The 16926-nt window shown below is 43.2% G+C and overlaps 1 protein-coding gene across 2 annotated transcripts; it reads right to left on the reverse strand.

Annotated features, from left to right (window-relative positions):
- Positions 1 to 563: 563 nt before the first annotated feature.
- LOC142652456 (protein kinase C delta type-like) lies at positions 564 to 16287 on the reverse strand. Of its 2 annotated transcripts, XM_075828091.1 has the most exons (11): positions 15727 to 16287; positions 13775 to 13881; positions 12299 to 12469; positions 12025 to 12116; positions 11839 to 11901; positions 11374 to 11512; positions 11096 to 11281; positions 10572 to 10700; positions 10141 to 10371; positions 1801 to 2027; positions 564 to 704 (listed from the first exon to the last, which is right to left on the reverse strand). In XM_075828091.1, the coding sequence occupies exons 1-9, from the start codon at positions 16250 to 16252 to the stop codon at positions 10234 to 10236; spliced, it is 1551 nt and encodes a 516-aa protein (XP_075684206.1). In that variant the 5' UTR covers positions 16253 to 16287; the 3' UTR covers positions 564 to 704; positions 1801 to 2027; positions 10141 to 10233. The 2 variants fall into 2 exon arrangements, with proteins under 2 accessions (XP_075684206.1, XP_075684207.1); XM_075828092.1 differs by lacking the exon at positions 1801 to 2027.
- Positions 16288 to 16926: the final 639 nt, after the last annotated feature.

The following is a 16926-nucleotide window of genomic DNA, read 5'->3' on the forward strand; positions in this document are numbered from 1 at the left end:
CAAAAATAAAAAAGTTATAGCTCTTCGAATGTGACAATGGAAAATTGTAAAAAATGGCTTGGACATTAGGGCCCAGAATGCAAGCAGGGGGAAGGGGTTATTGACAGTTATTTTATATGGTGTTGTGTATTTCTCTTCCCCTTTCCCTTCTTTTTTCCATATGTATTAGAATGGTACTTACCTATTTGGCGTCCCCTATGTAAGCTGTACAGGTGGTGCAAGCAGGTTCCAGAGGTTTCTATCTCCAGGCAGATGTTTCCTAAGGACAGCTGATTGGCCATTGGAATTCCTAAATGGCGTGAATCCAAACTATAAATGACCGTGTTTCTTCGTGGTCAAGCAGTCATCTGGAAGCACGGACCGTCGACGACCCACCCTCCCTATGATGTGCATTTCCTTCCTGTCGCGATGTTTATTAGAGGGGTTTTGTCACCCAGCTAATGCTGGGCGGACTTGGTCTTTTATTAATTAAAATCTGGAATTTTATTGGTGATTTTAATTTATGGTTATTTATATATTTTAATTATTCTTTATTTGGTTACCCTTAAAAAACATCGTGGCCATTATTATCCAAAAAATCAGTGTTGTGTGTTTATTTTGGTTTATTATTTTGTGGGTTGTGTGCTACCACGTCACTTCCGGGAAAGGGACTCTCTCAACAGCCACACTAATCTCTTCAGACGTCTTGGTGGTATTTCTCCGCTCTACAAAATACAAGCAGAAAAGTTTTGTCATGAACCAGCAGTGTAAGGCTATGTTCATACAGGGCAGATAAGCTGCATAAAAGTGCACAGCGCATCCTTTCCTGAACCAAATTGTGGTGCGGTTTTCAATTGGAATCTCCCGTGCTCAATGCATTGGTTAAAAAAAAAAAAGCTTATACTTATCCCATGTCATAGCGACGCGTCCTGACACTGCAACCAATGTGACCGCTGCAGCCTGTGATTGGCTGTAGCAGTCACATGGGATGAAACATCATCCCAGGAGGCTGGCCTGAACAGAAGAAAGCATCGCAATGAAATCTGTTGAGGAAATTCTGCAGTGTTTATTCTACGTGTGAACCCGTCCCTAGGATGGAATCACACGCCACAGATTTTGTTTCAGAAATTTCTGCAACTGAAAATCAGTTCCATTCAACTAAATGTGGTTGTTTCTGCAGCAGGTGCATGGATTTCTGCAAGTTCCATTCAGGTAAATGGAACTGATTTTCAATTGCAGAAAATGTCTTCAATAAAATCTGCTTCGTGTGACTGCACCCTTATTTCTCCCATGTTCTCTTCTCAGTCAAGGTAAAGAGGATTGGATGGTGGATATGACTCTAGCAGGATCTTACCCAAAGATAAGTCTTTGATAATTAATTCTGTAAACAAATAAGGCCCCTTTCACACAGCAGTATTTTGGTCAGTATTTTGCATCAGTATTTGTAAACCAAAACCAGGAGTGGGTCCAAAATACGGAAAGCGGTAAAAAAAATCTTTACATTATATTTTTCTCTGTTTATGTTTTAATCCTGATTTTGGCTACCAAATACTTATACAAAATACTGACCCTAAATACTGCCGTGTGGGAGTGGTCTCAGACTGGATTCACCCAGAAGTGGTTTTAAAAGCAATGGGAAATATAAAGAAAGAGCTTATACTTCTCCTTCCTCCTCGATCCTCTTTTAGTTTGTGCTCAAAAATCTGCATCAACATCTGCAACAAATACGCGATGTGTGAATCCATCCTAACAGGTCAGATTTTGGGGATTTCCTGTCTGGGAATGGCTAGGGTCAATAATCAGCAGCTCCGATGAACTCACCTTTTTGTGTGGATGGATAAGATGGTGTAATGTTGTTTTGTAGAACGGTAACAGATGACCCGGCCTGGTACTTATTGCTGCTCCTGCGGTCATCTTCACTTGAGGCTTATGTAGGAGAAGCCACAGAATAGCTGTTAGTCCCCCGGTGGTATTCGGGGTTTCTCTGATTCCTCAGCAGACAGCAGGGCATCTAGTGGAATTGTCTCAGTATAATCCACAACTGGAGTCTAGGAGAGAAGATGCATAAATAAGATGTATCATGTAAAGTGGACCTATCACTGCCTGGAATGTCTTAAAGGGTTTGTCCAATCACAAGGAATTAATGGCCTTTTCCTCAGTATAGGCTGTCAATATCTGATCGGTGGGGGTTAAAATACCAGCAGACCCGGCGATCAGCTGTTTATAAGCAACCGTGGTGCTCGTACTATCGCTGATTTCCCTTCTATCTTTATCTGTTCGTACTGTGGATCGCCGTCACTCTTGTAGTGGCGATTCACAGTACTACAGCCTGCTCTCATTCAAGTGAATGGGAGAAGGCTGTAATACTTTCGCTACAAGTCTGAACTCTTGCTACAAGTCTCGGCAATTCACAGTACTAGCAGCAACTGTAATGCAGGGGAAGCAGCCCTCGCAGGATAGGCTATTAATTTATTATGACTGGACAATCCCTTTAAGGCTTCCTTCACACAGACTTTGTCTGGCCATTTTATGGGGCAAAAAAAAAAAAAAAGCATCCAAACCATGTGATTCAAAAAGTCCTCTTTGCAACACGATTTAGGGTATGTTCACACAGAGTGTTTTCAGGTGTATTTCGGAGTGTTTACGCCTTAAAAAATACCTGAAAAAACAGAATCAGAACGCCTACAAACATCTGCCCATTGATTTCAATGGGAAAGACGGCATTGTGTTCTGAGGGGGCATTTTTTTACACCTCATTTTCGGAAAACGGCATGTAAAAAGACGCTCGCGAAAAAGAAGTGCATGTCTATTCTTGAGCCGTTTTTGGAGCCGTTTTTCATTGACTCTATAGAAAAACAGCTCCAAAAACGGCCGCAAAAAACGTGTGTGCACATACCTTTATTCTGAAAAAAAAAAACAAAAGACATAAAAAACGCTACATACAATGACGCATATGAGGAAAAGTACCCCTATGTTCTATGAGTGGAAAATGCAACTAATTGCATGAAAAAAATGCCAAACCAACCCCTCCCTGCAATTTGCAAAAAATGCCACTGAGGTAAAAAAAAGAGAAAAAAGGCACCTAAAAAAGTAACGCAAGTTTTAGAGCGTTTAATATTTCACTATTGACTTTCAGCTGACATCTGGCTGCAAAAAAATGTGGATTTTGTTCCAAAAAAAGCTAGGATCACACACGCAGTTTTGTTAGTTTTTGGCTCGGTTTTTTTGAGCCAAACACAGAAGTGGGCACAAAAAGAAAGGAAATGCATCAGTTTTTTCTTTATATCTTTCCTTCCTTTCGGATCCACTTCTGGCCTTGGCTATAAAAACTGAGCAAAAAAAGGCACCAAAAACTGCATCGAAGCTGTGTGTGTGTGATCCTGGCCTGAGTATAGTTAGTATCTATGTATGATCATAACTTGTGTGCTCACTCTGACATTGTGTGGACACCTAAAAACCCTATGTGACAGCTTGAAATTTTGGCTAGGAGATTCTTGTCTTGCCCTTAACCCCTTCCCTCTTTAGCCACTTTTGACCTTCCTGACAGAGCCTCATTTTTCAAATCTGACGTGTCACTTTATGTGGTAATAACTCTGGAATGCTTTCACCTATCCAAGCGATTATGAGATTGTTTTCTCGTGACACATTGCACTTTAAGTTACTGCCAAAATTTGCTCGATATGTTCAGTATTTAATTGTGAAAAACACCAAAAATTAGCGAAAAATTGCAAAAATGTGCATTTTTCTCAATTTAAATGTATCTGCTTGTAAGACAGGCAGTTATACCACACAAAGTTGTTGCTAATTAACATCACCCATATGTCTACTTTAGATTGGCATCGTTTTTTGAACATCCTTTTATTTTTCTATGACCTCACAAGGCTTAGAACTTTAGCAGCAATTTCTCACATTTTCAAGAAAATTTCAAAAGGCTATTTTTACAGGGACCAGTTCAGTTGTGAAGTGGCTTTTAGAGCCTTATATATTGGAAACCTCCAAAAGTCACCCCATTTTAAAAACTTCACCCCTCAAAGTATTCAAAACAGCATTTAGAAAGTTTCTTAACCCTTTAGATGTTTCACAGGAATTAAAGCAAAGTAGAGGTGAAATGTACAAATTTCATATTTTTTTGCAGAAATAAATTTTTAATACAATTTTTTTTATAACACAGAAGGTTTTACCAGAGAAATGCAACTCAATATTTGTTGCCCAGTTTCTGCAGTTTTAGGAAATATCCCACATGTGGCCGTAGCGTGCTACGGGAATGAAGCATCGGCTTCAGAAGCAAAGGAACACCTAGGGGATTTTGGGGCCTTATTTTTGTTAGAATATATTTTAGGCACCATGTCAGGTTTGAAGGGATCTTGCAGTGCCAAAACAGTAAAAATACCCCAAAAGTGACCCCATCTGGGAAACTAGACACCTCAAGGAAATTATCTAGGGGTGTAGTGAGCATTTTGACCGCACAGGTTTTTTACAGAAATTATTGGAAGTAGGCCGTGAAAATTAAAATCGACATTTCTTCAAAGAAAATGTAGGTTTAGCGATTTTATTTCTCATTTTCACAAGGACTAAAGGAGAAAAAGCACTGCAAAATTTGTAAAGCAATTTCTCCTGAGTAAAACAATACCCCACATGTGGTAATAAATAGATATTTGGACACACGGCAGGGCTTAGAAGGGAAAGAGCGCTATTTGGCTTTTGGAGCTCAAATTTAGCAGGAATGGTTTGAGGAGGCCATGTCACATTTACAAAGCCCCTGAGGGGACAAAACAGTGGAAACCCCCCACAAGTGACCCCATTTCGGAAACTAACACCCATTGAGGAAATTATCTAGGGGTATAGTGAGCGTTTTGACCCCACAGGTTTTTTGCATAAATTATTGGAAGTAGGCTGTGAAAATGATAATCTAAATTTTTTCAAAGAAAATGTAGGTTTAGCTAATTTTTTCCCATTTCCAGAAGGACTGAAGGGGAAAAAGCACCACAAAATTTGAAAAGCATTTCTCCCGAGTAAAACAATACCCCACATGTGGTAATAAACGGCTGTTTGGACACACGACAGGGCTTAGAAGGGAAAGAGCACTAATTGGCTTTATGAGATCACATTTAGCAGGAATGGTTTGCGGAGGCCAGGTCACATTTGCAAAGCCCCTGAGGGGACAAAACAATGAAAACGCCCAAAAAGGGACTCCATTTAGGAAACTACACCTCTTGAGGAATTCATCTAGGGGTGTAGTAAGCATTTTGACCCCACAGATGTTTCATAGAATTTATTAGAATTAGGCAGTGAAAATAAAAACAGTCCTTTTTCTTCAATAAGACGTAGCTTTAGCGCAAATTTTTTCATTTTCTCAACAAATAAAGGAAAAAAAGAACCCAACATTTGTAAAGCAATTTCTCCCGAGTACGGCAATACCCCATATGTGGTCATAAACTGCTGTTTGGGCAAACGGAAAGGCTCAGAAGGGAAGGACCGCCATTTGGAGTGCAGATGTTGCTGGATTGGTTTCTGGGTGCCTGTGGGCCCAAAACAGTGGAAACCCCCCAGAAGTGACCCAATTTTGGAAACTACACCCCTCAATGCATTTTCAATGCACTGCGGATGGTGCAAATTAAAAATTAATATTTTTCCCTAGATATGCCATTCAGTGGCAAATATGTCATGCCCAGCTTATGACGCTGAAGACACACATCACAAAAATTGGTAAAAGGGTTCTCCCGGGTATGGCGGTGCCATATATGTGGAAGGAAACTGCTGTTTGGGCACGCTGTAGGGTTCAGATGGGATGGAGCGCCATTTGGCTTTTGGAGAGCGGATTTTGCTTGGTAGTAGATTTGTTTGAGTATTGCTGGTGTTTCTGTTTATAATGTGGGGGCACATGTAAGCTGGGCAGAGTACCTGAGGGGCATAGTCAGGTGGGATGATAATGGGGTAAAAAAACAATAAAATGATCCATAGATGTGTGTTACTCTGTGAAGCAATCCTTTCTGCATAGGCCGGTGTTGCACTGATAAATGGCGTCCTTTCTTATCCCCCTTTTGGTCCACACTCCGCACCTTTGCAGTTTGGGGAATTTTGCTGGGAAAGTGTTGTCTTGGTATAATACGGGCACCGTCGCTTCCAGCGGATATGTTTGGGCCCTCCCTTTCCTGGTTCCCTAATTTTAGGTGATTGATAAATCGCCTCTTGAAACAGAAGAAATGTTCCCCTCGGGCAGCACAACTGCATATTTTTTATTTTCTGACTTATTGGAGCCTGAACTAATTTAATTTTTTCATAGACGTATTGGTATGAGGGCTGTTTTTTGCGGGACGAGCTGTAGTTATTATTGGTACCGTTTTGGGGTACATGGGACTTTATGATCACCTTTTACCCTATTTTTTGGGAAGCCAGGTAAACAAAAAAACGCAATTCTGGCATAGTTTTATTTAGGTTTTTTTATACAGCGTTCACCATGCGTTATAAATTACATGCTACCTTTATTCTGCAGGTCAGTACGATTCCGGCGCTACCTATTTTATAGGACTTTTTTATGTTTTAGGGCATGACCACACGTGGCGGATTTCCTCCGCAACTGTCCGCATCAATGCCGCACAGAATCTGCGTTGCAGATTCTGCTGCGGATCTGCACAAAATGTGCCGAAAATTGATGCGGACTAGCTGCTGCGGACTGCGGGAAAAGTGCTTCCCTTCTCCCTATCAGTGCAGGATAGAGAGAAGGGACAGCACTTTCCCTAGTGAAAGTAAAAGAATTTCATACTTACCGGCCGTTGTCTTGGTGACGCGTCCCTCTTTCTGCATCCAGCCCGACCTCCCTGGATGACGCGCCAGTCCATGTGACCGCTGCAGCCTGTGCTTGGCCTGTGATTGGCTGCAGCCGTCACTTAGACTGAAACGTCATCCTGGGAGGCCGGACTGGAGACAGAAACAGGGAGTTCTCGGTAAGTATGAACTTCATTTTTTTTTACAGGTTGCTGTATATTGTGATCGGTAGTCACTGTCCGGGGTGCAGAAACAGTTACTGCCGATCGCTTAACTCTTTCAGCACCCTGGACAGTGACTATTTACAGACGTCTCCTAGCAACGCTCCCGTCATTACGGGAGCCCCATTGACTTCCTCAGTCTGGCTGTAGACCTAGAAATACATAGGTCCAGCCAGAATGAAGAAATGTCATGGCAAAAAAGCAAGACGCATCCGCAGCACACATGACATGTGCATGACAGCTGCGGACTTCATTGCGGAACTTAGAATCTCAATTGAAGTCAATGGAGAAATTCCGCCATGAGTCCGCCACTGCTCCGCAACAGACAGAGCATGCTGCGGACACCAAATTCCCCTCCGCAGCCTATGCTCCGCAGCGGAATGTTACGCATCGTCTAAACGAACACTTCTAAATAGAAGTGGAAGTCAATGCAGAAACGGCTCCGCTGCGGATTAACGCTGCGGAGTGTCCGCAGCGGAATTTAAGTGAAATTCCGCCACGTGTGAACCCAGCCTTACAACTTTTTGCACAATAAAACTACTTTTGTAAAAATAATGTATTTTTTCTGTCGCCAAGTTGTGAGAACCATAACTTTTTCATTTTTTTGTCGACGGAGCTATATGAGGGCTTGTTTTTTGCGAGACGAGCTATAGTTTTTATAGGTACCATTTTTGGATACGTGCGACTTTTTGATCACTTTTTATTCCTATATTCATAGGGCAGTGACCAAAAATCAAACTCCGGTATAGTTTTTTTACGCTTTTTTTTTACGCTGTTCACCGCGTGCAATAAATAATATAATATTTTGATACCTCAGGTCGTTACGGTCGCGGCCATACCAAATACGTATGGTTTATTATTTTTTTTCAATAATAAAGGGCTTGATAAGAGTAAAAGGGGGATTGTGTTTTATTTTATTACTTGAAACTTTTATTGTTTTCAAACTTTTATTGTTTTCACTTTTTTTTTACACTTTTTTATACTTTTTTTTACACTTTTTCTCAAGTCCCCCTAGGGGACTTAAAGGTCCAGCTGTCAGATTTATTTTTTTCTAATACATTGCACTACCTACGTAGTGCAATGTATTAGATCTGTCAGTTATTCACTGACAGCAAGCCGATTAGGCTTCGCCTCCTGGCGGGGCCTAATCGGCTTCCGTAATGGCAGATCAGGAGACCATTGAGTCTCTTGTTGCCATAGTAGCAGTCGCCAGTCCTGATTGCCTGTCAGGGCTGGCGATCTGCTAGTAACCGCTACGATGCAGCAATCGCTTTCGATTGCTGCATCGAAGGGGTTAATGGCAGGGATCGGAGCTAGCTCCGGTTCCTGCCATTACAGGTGGATGTCAGCTGTAACATACAGCTGACTTCCACTGCTGATGACGCCGGATCAGCTCCTGACCCAGCGCCATCTTGCCGGCAGCTACGGAAGCCGATCAGGCTCCACCGCCGGGCGGATCTTGACCGGTTTCCATGCTAGGCAGACCGGGAGGCCAGTATTAGGCCTCCGGTTGCCATTGCAGCCACCGGAACCCCGGCAATTTAATTGCTGGGTTTCCGATGAGCTGCAAACACCTTAAGGGCAGCACTCGCGTTTGAGCGCTGCACTTAAGGGGTTAACGGCGGGGATCGAAGCTAATTTCGGTCCCCGCCGTTACAGTCGGATGTCAGCTGTAAGATACAGCTGCGATCCGACGATGATGGCACCGGCTCAGCTTCTGAACCGGTGCCAAACATTTGGCGTATGGGTATGGCAAAATGTGGGAAGTCATGGCTTTCCATGACGTACCCATACGGAAAATGTCGGGAAGGGGTTAAACAAACTGGTTCTATTTCAAATGGACAGCACGCAATTCCTGTCTCCAGGACCTCGCCCAGAGAGAAGTATTTGTAAATTAGGCTCTGTTCACATCTGCATCAGCAAGCTGTGCTGTTTTTTTCTGGTAGAAAAATGAACGGACACCGTAACAGAACCCATTAACTTGACGGAACCCATTAAAGTCAATGGATTCTGTGGGGTCCATCCTGCGGCAGTTACGGCACACCCGTTTTATTTAGTTGTTTTGCTCCTATGACAGGGCAGAACAACGGAAACCCTGAATGCAAGTGTGAACATAACCTTAATTGTGTAAACCAGTTAGGGCGGGTTCACACATGGCGGAATTGCACTTAAATTCCGCTGCGGACACTCCGCAGCGTTAATCCGCAGCGGAGCCGTTTCTACATTGACTTTCACTTTAATTTCGCAGTGTTCGTTTACACGATGCGTACAATTCCGCTGCGGAGCATAGGCTGCGGAGCGGAATTTGGTGTCCGCAGCATGCTCTGTCTGTTGCGGAGCAGTGGCGGACTCATGGCGGAATTTCTCCATTGACTTCAATGGAGATTCAAAGTTCCGCAATGAAGTCCGCAGCTGTCATGCACATGTCATGTGTGCTGCGGATGCGTCTTGCTTTTTTTACTTGACATTTCTTCATTCTGGCTGGACCTATGTATTTCTAGGTCTACAGCCAGACTGAGGAAGTCAATGGGGCTCCCGTAATGACGGGAGCGTTGCTAGGAGACGTCAGTAAATAGTCACTGTCCAGGGTGCTGAAAGAGTTAAGCGATCGGCAGTAACTGTTTCTGCACCCTGGACAGTGACTACCGATCCCAATATACATGTATCTGTAAAAAAAAATGAAGTTCGTACTTACCGAGAACTCCCTGTTTCTGTCTCCAGTCCGGCCTCCCAGGATGACGTTTCAGAGTAAGTGACGGCTGCAGCCAATCACAGGCCAAGCACAGGCTGCAGCGGTCACATGGACTGGCGCGTCATCCAGGGAGGTCGGGCTGGATGCCGAAGGAGGGACGCGTCATAAAGACAACGGCCGGTAAGTATGAATTTCTTTTACTTTCACTAGGGAAAGTGCTGTCCCTTCTCTCTATCCTGCACTGATAGGGAGAAGGGAAGCACTTTTCCCGCAGTCCGCAGCAGCTAGTCCGCATCAATTTTCTGCACATTTTGTGCAGATCCGCAGCCGTAATCCGCAACCCGGATTAGGTGCGGCATTGATGCGGACAGTTGCGGAGGAATTCCGCCATGTGTGGTCATGCCCTTACAAGTCAGTTTTTAGGGATGTGATGTGTGGGAAAGGCTGGGGTCATTACTCTGTAGCTCAGTTAGATGAACTCACCTTTTTTGTGGGTGGATAAAATGTTGCAAAGTTGTCCTGTAGACTGGGAAGAGATGACATGACCCGGCCTGGTACTTATTGCTGCTCCTCCGGTCATCTCCACTTGTGGCTTATGTAGGAGAAGCCACAGAATAGCTGTTTGTCCTCCGGTGGTATTGGGGGTTTCTGTGCTTCCTCAGCAGACAGCAGGGCATCTAGTGGAATTGTCTCATCATATTCCACAACTGGAGTCTAGGGGAGAAGATATATAAATAAGTTGTATCATGTACAGTGGACCTGCTTTGATTGTATGAAGTGTAGTTCGTATCTGTGCACAATCATAGCTTTTGGGTCCTCTCTATGACATTGAGTGGACACATACAAATCCTATGTGACGGCTTAAAAGTTTGGGCTGGAGAATTTCTTGTCTTGCCTATATACTATATACTCACAGGTTCTATTTCAAATGGAGGGCACGCTTTTCCTGCCTCCAGTTCTGGCCAGTTGATTTCTGCAAAGAATTGATGTTGCCTTATGGTGTCGCAAACCCCCTGACGCTGCTTAGATGAATTACAGAAGAGCTGTAAAAAAATAACAGGAAATTGTAATCGATTGATAAACACTAATCAGGTAATCCAGACAATATTTTATATTATCATCTATCTGTCTGTATCTCTCTATATTAGACGGGAATTATATCGCTGCATGTGGCCCTATTCCTTCCATCAAAGCAACAGATTTTATGATGGATATTACTGGCGCCTGATTACATTGACTTACAATGGGGTACATCGGGCACTGGTGGTATCCATTGTGTGACGGTACTGGCTATGTGTTATACATGGTAACTACAACGCAAGTATGAACTGAGCCTTACAGAAATATCATTATATACCTGGCCACATGATTTTAACTATTTTGCCGTGAAATTCTATTATATCAGCTCTCTGTGACCTGTAAGAGTGTGTATACTGACCCCCTCTAGGATGTTCCTTATAGGAGGATGCAGGTTCTCAGGGTAACGGGGACAGCGGATAGAACGCAGGATCCTAGCAGGGTTGTTTCCCTCGTAAAATGGAAATTGTCCAACAGCCATTTCAAACAAAATGACTCCAAAGGAGAAGAAGTCCACATTGGCGTTGTAAGGCTTCATAAGTAGAACCTGTAGAACCATCAGGGAGAAGGGATTAAGTTGGGAATAAACTGGATGTGTTGTAAACACTATACTGATAAAATGAGACGTCCATTTCTCACCTCTGGAGCCATGTAGCCTATAGTCCCTGCATGCTCCGTCATCTTTTTTGAGCCAAAGATGTTTATTGCTGCCAGGCCAAAATCGGCGATCTTAACGTGACCGGCGCTGTCCATGAGTATATTTTCCGGTTTTAGATCTCTGCAAAGATAAAGGGGGAATTTGGCAAGTGGCAGAGTCATGGAAGGATTACTGCACAGAGTGTCCTTCTCAGTGTGTACAGATATATTCTCCCCTAGACACAATTCTGCCTTGTCCTGCTGTTTGTACAGAGTTTGATGGAGCAGGCCATACCTCTGTATAAAACTGAAAGTATATGGAGGTACAGTAAAAGCCCTATTATGGTTCCGTACAAAGCAGAGCCGTTATATGGCTGTGTGCAAGAGCCGCAAGTGTAACCCCTGTCAGATAACAGCAGCTATTATAACACTGATTATCCTTCCCATATTATTATGTTATTTAAATACCTGTGTATAACGCCCCTTGAGTGCAGATACCGCAAACCGCAGATAATTTCAGCCGAAATAAATCTAAAGAGAAAGAAGAAAACATTTATCATCATCATTAAACAGCAAAGTTTATAAAAGCTAAAAATCAAACTTCTGCTGTACAGTGGGAGAAATGATGAATAAATGACCCACATTGCACATTACCTGGTGGTGGCGATGTCACAAGGAGCTCTCCGACTGATGAAATCACGGAGTTCTCCTCCAGTGATATACTCCATGGCAAAAAACACATAATCCTGTAGAAAAGACAGAAATGTAAATACAGGGCATGATGCCAACGCTACCCGTTCTGGCAGCCTATTAAATGGGCAAATCTAGAAAAACAGCTTATCACAAGCCGACTAGGAGGAATCTATTTAAAATTGAATCCTGATATGCCGGATGTGGAGGTCCATGGTGAAAAGAGGAAGACTCCTACCTCAGTTTGGAAAGTCGCAAAGGCATGGGTGAAGAGCCGGCTGTGTTCAGTGATCTCCAGGGCCTGACGCTCTATGAGGACGGATTCTCTGGAGTCCTCTAGTAATAGCCTTTTCTTCACAATTTTCACGGCAAGCTGTTGCCTGCTGGACGGATGTGAAGCCAGCATTACCTGAAAAAGAGAGTTATGTCTAGGACATTGCGTTTCTCTAACACAGAAGCTAAACGAGAAGAAGGCAGAAGTATGGGTTGGGGGATATTCACCCTCATAGCTCCCATAATACCTCTCTTCTACCCACATTTCCTCTTCAATAGTCCATATTGTTTGACCTTGTTCACACTACCATAAAATAGTGCACGTTATTGTAGTGCAGAATGTACCACCCCAGTTTTGAATTCTGTCTTAAAGGATTTGTACAAGATATTTAAAAAAAAACATGGCTGCTTTCTTCCAAAAACAGCACCACATCTGTCTACAGGTTGTGTGTGTGGTATTGCAGCTCTGCCCCATTCACTTCAATGGATCTGCGTAGCAATACCAGACATAACCTATGCACGGGTGTGGTGCTGTTTTTTGAAGAAAGCTGCCATGTTTTTCTAATCTTGGACATTAGAGTATATTCATAGGGTGTGGTTTTGACATTTTTTTTTTTCTGTATGGCAGAAAACCGCACTGCAAAAGCGCATGCGTATTTGATGACGTTTTCCGGCTAATTGTAAGGACACAGCAAATCACGTAAAAAAACACATGCGTTTTTGCAGGGGGCAAAACCACACTGTGTGAATACGCTGCATAAAAGCACACAGCGTATCCGCCCTGTTTGCCACAGGGAACTCCGGCCGAAAAACAGCACCAAATTGTGGTGACGTTTTTCGGCTGAAATGTCCACTGCGGAAAACTGCACATAAGAAAAAAAAAAAAGAACGTTTTATACTTACCCGTAGCCATGTGACGACGTGTCCCTCTGTCGTCCTACAGCCCGGCCTCCAGGGATGACGTTTCATTCCATGTGACTGCTGCAGCCTGTGACTGGCTTTAGCGGTCAGTTCATATGGGATGAAACGTCGTCCCAGAAAACCGACCTGGACAAAGGAGCACAGAATTCTGGGTAAGTATAAGATTTTATTCTTTTTGAGTTGAGATTTTTGTGGTGGAATCGCAGATTTTCCGCCACAAAAATTGCAACGATTAAACAAATACAATTGACATACTGCGGATTAAAAAACCGCACCGAAGGTCAATTTCTGAGTGTTTTTTTCTAGTTATCATATACGCAGCGTGTGGATAAGATTTGTTCAAATGCCATCCACTCTGCTGCTACTGTATTACGCTGCGGATTACTTTTCAGAAAATGTGCAGTTTTTTGCTACTTTGTAGCCGGCTTATAGAGGATGAATAACATAGTATGAGCTGTGTGAGCACTAGTGTGAATGGGGCTTTCTTGTATCATCGGTGAATTGTGAAGTGAACACTTACCTTTCCATAACTACCTATTCCAAGCACCTTATAGAATGTAAAATCTGACAAACTGACAGGAGCTGCCACTATATCTATGGTATCCGATGGTTGGGTCTCACTTTCTCCTTGAAAGAAAATAAATCAGTGTTAGAAACTCTTAGGGTATGTTCACACGCACTAATTACGGACGTAATTCGGGCGTTTTTGCCCCGAATTACGTCCGAAAAAAGCGCCTCGATAGCGCTGACAAACATCTGCCCATTGAAAGCAATGGGCTGACGTTTGTCTGTTCACACGAGGCGTATATTTACGCGCCGCTGTCAAATGACAGCGCGCAAATAGACGCCCGCGTCAAAGAAGTGACCTGTCACTACTTGGGGCGTAATTGGAGCCGTTATTCATTGACTCCAATGAATAGCAGCGCCAATTACGTCCGTAACTGACGCGGCGTTCAAGCGCCTGCACATGCCGGTACGGCTGAAATTACGGGGATGTTTCCTCCTGAAAACATCCCCGTAATTTCAGCCGTTACGGACGCTGCCGTGTGAACATACCCTAAGGGTATGTGCACACGAGGGCATAACGTCCGTAATTGACGGACGTATTTCGGCCACAAGTCCCGGACCGAACTCAGTGCAGGGAGCCGGGCTCCTAGCATCATACTTATGTACGATGCTAGGAGTCCCTGCCTCTCTGCAGGACAACTGTCCCGTACTGTAATCATGTTTTCAGTACGGGACAGTAGTTCCACGGAGAGGCAGGGACTCCTAGCATCGTACATAAGTATGATGCTAGGAGCCCGGCACCCTGCACTGTGTTCGGTCCGGGACTTGCGGCCGAAATACGTCCGTCAATTACGGACGTAATGCCCTCGTGTGCACATACCCTTAGGCCATGTTCACACGTTCAGAATTTGCTAAAGATTTACGCGCAGAATGCCCATCATCACATCCGCTGACATTCCACATTCAAACAAGGAAATGGGGAATTTTATTTTCCATTCAAATGCAGCAGAAAAAAATTGAAAGCAGAATAATGACTTCGCTTCAGATTTTTAAATCTGCAGAATTCTCGTTATTTGCGCGGATACCGCACATAAAAGCAGCGGATTAGCCCCATTGAATTACAATGTGCTTATCCGTGTGTGATTCCGCTGGCACATCCGCAACAGAAATTCAAGTGTCAGCCATGAAATTCTTCCACAGATTTTAGAAATCCACGTCGAATTTGCCTCTAAACATAGCCTTATTAAACTATACATGTTTGTTTTACATCAGGATGAAGCTAGACATCACCCCGAAGGCAAAGTGACTTCTAAACATCTCTGTAGTGTGAGGACCTTGCAAACAGCTTTCCATATCTCATCTTCCTGGGGCCTCATGAATGCAGCATGGAGGGGAGTGTAGCCCAGAATTGGGAATAACTGGGCTTACACCAACATTTTTAGGTTTTGGGTGGAACAGGGGTTATTTTCCATCTGGGGAGGCAGATCTTGAAATGCACGCGTTTTTGGACACAGTTTTGTCATGATTTTTTTTTTACGTTTTTTTTTTAAATTTAGCAAATAGAAAAAACTTGGGGGGGGGGGGATTTTGATCAAAAACTATTCCAAACGAATGGTCTATTTTTTCTCTGTTTCCCATTGATTTCAATGGAGGTTTAGAAGCAGAGATTACTCCAAGACAAAGTATGACACTTTGTTTTATTCACGAGCAGAGACAAAACGCCCAGAAAAAAAAAGCCTCTATCTCCCATTGAAATCAGTGGAAGGAGATTTGGGCCATATTTTTTGGTGCCAATTCATTATCTAAATCGGTGCAAACAAATGCAGTGTGAACTGAACCTTAGGGCTTATTTAATATTTGGCTAAAGTCTGGTTACCATCCCATCCCTCATCTAAGCTTCTGATAATTGGAAACATAGTATTAAGTCATCACTTCTACTTTGATGTATTTACTGACAGCTCCTACCTGTTTCCAATTTGCTCCTTTGACTTTCAGGAAGAGTTTTCTGTCTCTTGGCAATCCTGCTATTGGACAGATGGTCGATCCCGGATGTGAGGAGCTTTTCTGGTGTTTTGAGCAGCAATCTATACCCCTTTCCTGTAGGGCAGTAGCTGGCAGATGTTGGGCTCCTCTCCAGGTCCTTCTCTCTCTTTCTCTTCAGGATGTTACTTTCCCCATCGCTGTCTTGGGTTCTCTTTAGGATGTCAATTTTAGGATTTGAGTTTTCATATTTCTCTCCTCCCTTCTTGTAAGAGGTCCGATCTCTCTTTCTGTTATTCCTCTTCCTACTCCTTTTCCCCTTCTTATTGATGTAGTCTGATGCCTCCACTGGAAGCCCAGCTAATGTCATGGGGGGCTCCTCATTCTCAATAGGTTCCTTTTCTAAGATGGTATCAAGAACCTTTCTCTTCTGAGGTGGCTGTTCTTCCTCACTCTCCCTACTACTCCTCACCTCTTGTTTATCACGCTTTCTTTTTTTGTTATGTCTCATGTTCGCGAAGAACAGCAAAAAAATCGCCTCCTCACTCTAGTCGGTGAAGAAACACAAAGGATTTTTGCTTTCCTTCTCCCTTCAGCCAGCCGCAACGTGATGTCATAAAGGAACATGGAGTCATCGGATTCCGCATGACATCATAAAAGAACATGCCATCATCAGCAACCAGATGAGCTGCCTGTTTGCAGGACCTGATTTTATCATACAGTATAAATCCCGGTTTTCCTGCTCCCTAATCCTTTAGGTTGGTCCCTCAGTCACCAGTTGATTGCAGGGAATTCTACTGATAGGAATCCTGCATTAGCTGTTAATTCAGTAAATGGGGAGCAGCAATACCAGACTCAACCCATGGGCAGGGGTGGCGCTGTTTCTTTTAGAAAGCAGCCATGTTTTCTGTAATGTCATACAACCCCTTTGAGCTGATTTTATATACTTTGTATAAATTGTATCTACATTATTTGACACATTTACACTCTACATAAAATTATTTCTATCAGGTTTCTCTCTGCTTATTGATGTTTTGTGAAATTCTTCTGTATGAAGATAACTTTCCCTTTTTCATTGGAAACTAATAATAATAATAAGTATGTAGTATGTCGACTTTGTTTTCATGTTCGCTCCTACTATTAAGATTGCTGAATGGTCATATGATCTCTTCGGTCCTGGTGTGT

This window comes from Rhinoderma darwinii, chromosome 5, assembly GCF_050947455.1.
Source record: "Rhinoderma darwinii isolate aRhiDar2 chromosome 5, aRhiDar2.hap1, whole genome shotgun sequence".
NCBI classification, from domain to species: domain Eukaryota; kingdom Metazoa; phylum Chordata; class Amphibia; order Anura; family Rhinodermatidae; genus Rhinoderma; species Rhinoderma darwinii.